Below are 4648 nucleotides of genomic sequence, written 5' to 3'. Positions count from 1 at the left end.
CACAAGATACTAATCTCCACAGAAACCAATCACGTATCCCTATCCTTTGAAAACTCCGTCACTTGTAATTTATATCATCATTCAAACCTTTAATGCATTCCACACTTTCTTTCTCTCTCTTCCGTCATGAACGGCGGCGCCACCACTCTCACTGACTCCACCGTCAAGCGCCGTCGAAACCCTCTAACAGAACCCATTAACGCCGTTAACAACACAACCCCTATGGCTAAGAAATCTCTTCACTACTCTCAAGCTTCCTTCTTGAAATGGACCTTTTCTGATGCTGTATACGTGGTAAAGCATCATTGGGTACCGTGCATCTTCGCGTTTGGGCTTTTGTTTTTCATGGCCGTGGAGTACACGCTCCGCATGGTGCCGGCGTCGTCTCCTCCGTTTGATTTGGGTTTTATTGTCACGCGCTCTCTTAATCGCGTGCTTGAGTCGTCGCCGAATCTTAATACTCTTTTGGCTTTTCTTAATACGGTACTTTGTTTTTCGCTTTTTTTCCAGATCTGAATCGAGAAATGGGAGTGGGGTTTGAATTTCTGGGTTTTTTTGTTTGTGGGATTTAATGTTTATGAATGAAATTGAAATGGGTTTGTGTCAAAATCTAATCATCTTTATCTGAATCGAAAAAAAATGTAGTTTTGAAAAAAATGTGAATGCATTTTGAATTTCTGTGCTTGTTTGTTTATGGGTATTTATGAAATCGAAGGTTTTTAATGGAAATTGAAATGGGTTGGTGTCAGATTTTGATATTTTTATCTTAATTACTAAAGTAGAAAAATGTTATTTTTGTGTTGATTTTGAAAAGGATAGGAGCTGATTTTGAATTTCTGGGCTTGTTTGTTTGTGTGTAATTATGAAATCGAATGTTTTTAATGGAAATTGAAATGGATTGATGTTATTTTTTACATTTTTGTATTGATTTTGAATTTCTGGGCTTGTTTGTGTGTAATTATGAAAACGAATGTTTTTAATGGAAATGGGTTGGTGTGAAAATTTGATCTTTTTATCTTAATTAAGAGAATAGAAAAATGTTATTTTTGTGTTGATTTTGAAACAAAATGGAACCTGATTTTGAATTTCTGGAATGTTTTTTAAAGAAATAGAATTGGGTTGGTGTAAAAATTTGATATTTTATTGCCAAATTTACATTTATGGTTTCTGATTTTGATAGGTATTTGTGGGAATGCAAACTACCTATATCTTATGGACATGGCTCTTTGAAGGACGCCCAAGAGCCACAATTTCAGCACTCTTTATGTTCACTTGTCGTGGGATTTTAGGTTACTCTACTCAGCTTCCATTGCCTCAGGTAGTTATTTCATTTGATTTTTGTACTAATTTTTGAAATTGTCCCTATGAGTTATATGATGATACTGTTTGGTAAACAGCTTAATAATTTAGTGCTTATGGAATGTAAAAGCTGTTTTGAAATAGAGTTTGTTTTTTGTATGATTCTCTAACAAGGTAAAGTATAGGAGGATGGTCATAAGCTATTTGGAAAAGTTATTTTTATAAAGTTTGCTGTTTTCATGACTTGAAATAAGTTTTAATTTTTGCAATATCAGATATTTGCATGACTGATGTTGATCATTTCAATTACTGAAATACTATTTTATTATTGAGTAAATTACCCTGATTCCAATGAGGGATTCAGTGAAATTACATAAATTATTCATTTTTTTTACACTTACGCAAACCATCCCAATCAGTAGACAAAATCGAATTAGAAATGAAAGCTTCATGGAGAAAGTTGGAGTAGCTTCTATTGTAGAAATGATGTAGAATCGCATCTTAGGTGGTTTGGACATGTGTGGAAGAGACCTGTAGAAGTCACCGTAAGGAGAGTAGATCAAATGGAAGCTAGTCCAATTCCTAGAGTAAGAGGAGACCAAGAAAAACCATAGGGGAAATCATAAAGAAAGACTTAGAGCTTAATGCTTTGTCAATGAACATAATTTATGATAGAGTTTATGGCGTCATTCGATTCATCTAGCCGACCCCACCTAGTGGAATATAGTCTTAGTTGTTGTTGTTATAGATATACATTACTCTGGGTACACTTGTAGGGAAGGTGAGTGTAATTATACCGACTTTCCGTAAGAGTCTGTTTGCGAGTTGAGGGAAGGAGAATAGAAGATTGCTCTGAAGTATTTCATTTCCATCATTCCCCTCCAAAACCCAACTCACAAACGAGCTTAATAGGATCTTTAATTTTCATAACTACAATTGTGTAGTAAAGAATCCTATTAGAATACCTTGAGTAGAATAGATTCTCCTTACTTTTGTGAATTTGATTTGATAACAAATATTATTATTGCAGGAGTTTCTAGGTTCAGGTGCAGATTTCCCAGTTGGGAATGTATCATTCTTTCTATTTTACTCTGGCCATGTAGCTGGATCAGTGATTGCATCACTAGACATGAGAAGAATGCAAAGATGGGAGCTAGCATGGACTTTTGATGTCCTCAATGTATTACAAGCAGTGAGATTGCTTGGTACAAGAGGCCATTACACTATTGATTTAGCTGTTGGTGTTGGTGCTGGCATTCTTTTTGATTCTCTAGCTGGAAAGTATGAAGATTGCAAAAGGAAAGTAGCTAGTGCCAATGGTTTAGGTCACATAACCATTAGTAATGGTTCATCCACAAAACAAGCTTTGACACAATGAAGCAAAAATGGATATGGCAAAAGGGGATGATATGATAGATAACAAGTATTCTATGGGAATGAAAAGTCGATTTTTTTCAAAGGAAAGTATATTTGTTGTTCCATAAAGTGTGTTATTGGTTGAAAAAGTGTATTTAAATTAAAATGGTAATAATTAAGTATTTTTCTAATCAATTACGAGTAATGATATATGAAGTGTTACATTTTGTTTGGATAAAAGATGTCACCCCTTTTCGAAGTAGTTAATGGAATTGTAAATTGGGGTTTCTTAAGTTAATGGGGTTCTTGTTTTGGTGAAGTTGGGTTGAATCTCTTTCTATGATTATTCATTGATACATATTTCTGAGAGCCATACCCACTTTTGTGTATGTGAGTGTTTGTTAAAGGAAGTTTATAGTAACCTCAAATTCAGTTGGTTTAATTTTATTAAGTGAAATGATAATTCAATGTGCCTTAATGATAATTTCTTTTGTAATGTAATGTTAAGCTTCAATGTTATATTACTTATATGAGAATGATGTTGGAGGCTAAAATGTTAACAAAATAATAAATTTGATGTAGCTGAGAATGTTGTCTTAGGTAAGTGAACGCATTAGATAAGAAGAGAGTAGAAATAAATTCATCGAAGAAAAAGTTGAAGCAACTCCTATTGTTGAAAAGGTGGCCAAATTGTGCCTTAGGTGGTTTAAATATGTATAAAGGAGACCGGTAGAAACCCTAACAAAGAGGAATAGAGAAACAAAAAACACATAGGTAAAATGATAAAGAAAAACTTAAAGTTCAATATTTTGTCAATAAAAATAATTTATGATAGAATATTAGGGCGTCGTTCGTTGCATATAGGTGATCTTACTGAGTAAGATAAATATTTGATTATGTTTTTCATGTAATGTTAAGCCTCACAAAAGATAAAGTAGAATGGAACTTATCAATTAGAATGTATGCTAGCTTTGTAATGAAATGTCAAGCTTCACAAATGCTGATAATTTTGAATAGTTAGGCATGGCTCAATTCTCTTGTTATGGTTTGGTTCACTAAAATATGTTTTGACTCGAGATGAAGTTTAGAATTCCATTCCATTAGTTACCTTACAACATTGCATTTATAGTTATTACAAGTAGAGAAATTTGGTTGAATACTTTTAGTACCAACAATTCTTATCAATTACATGTTATTGTCACTTTCATAGCTTCATTTGTAACCAACAAATTGTGTGCACATCACTATAACTAGGATGTTATTGGCCATGCAAGTCATTGAATGTTTGTTGAGTCCTACACTCAATTCCTTTGAATTCCAATCTTGCCAAATTGATTGCAACATCATAATAATACCCAACTACAAATATGTGTGGCTAACCATAATAGGCAGTCATGGGTGGCTAACCAACCGATGTTGGTTCAAGTGATACATGATTGATTCCCTTTAAGCAAGATTTCGGGTTCGAGTCTTATGGATGAAAAAAATATCTGCTGGGAGAGTTAGTCTCACATACCTGTAGATGTTTCTGGTTCATACATTATTGTCTCTAGTGTGAGGATACATATGGGAAATACAAAATAAATAATAGGTAGTTATGTGTGACATCATTGGTAAATATGAAAAAATCTAAGTTTCAATATGTTATGTGGAACTTTAGACATGTCATTGTTATTGTTACTAAAGTGGATGATTTATAGTTGCAACTACAACGCTTCATATGTTAAAGATGGTGAATTTGATAAATGTGATAATAATTTCGGATAAATGTCTCACTAGAAAGAAGAAAGAAATGTTGATGCTAAAAAGAGTTCACATGATATTACAAAATTAGTTGATGGTGGTTTTATGGGTCAAATGAGCTTTTCAGTTAGATAAAATATGAATTGTCAAATAAGTTTAACTTTTATTTTAAAACCTCTTTGTTCCATCCCGATTATTCGGACATCCCCGCTCTTTGGGTTGGCCTCTTTCCCAGCCGACCAAGAGTCGG

General features: G+C 33.6%; 1 protein-coding gene across 1 annotated transcript; it reads left to right on the top strand.

Moving 5' to 3' along the window:
* On the top strand, positions 1-2736 carry LOC109356939 (phosphatidylcholine:diacylglycerol cholinephosphotransferase 1-like). Its single transcript, XM_019600587.1, has 3 exons — positions 1-483; positions 1181-1318; positions 2330-2736. Exons 1-3 carry the CDS (start codon positions 127-129, stop codon positions 2675-2677), a joined length of 843 nt encoding a protein of 280 aa, XP_019456132.1. The 5' UTR covers positions 1-126; the 3' UTR covers positions 2678-2736.

Source organism: Lupinus angustifolius, chromosome LG09 (assembly GCF_001865875.1).
Source record: "Lupinus angustifolius cultivar Tanjil chromosome LG09, LupAngTanjil_v1.0, whole genome shotgun sequence".
Lineage (NCBI taxonomy): Eukaryota > Viridiplantae > Streptophyta > Magnoliopsida > Fabales > Fabaceae > Lupinus > Lupinus angustifolius.
Note: the sequence above shows the minus strand (reverse complement) of the source record. Positions and strands in the feature narration are given on the sequence as shown.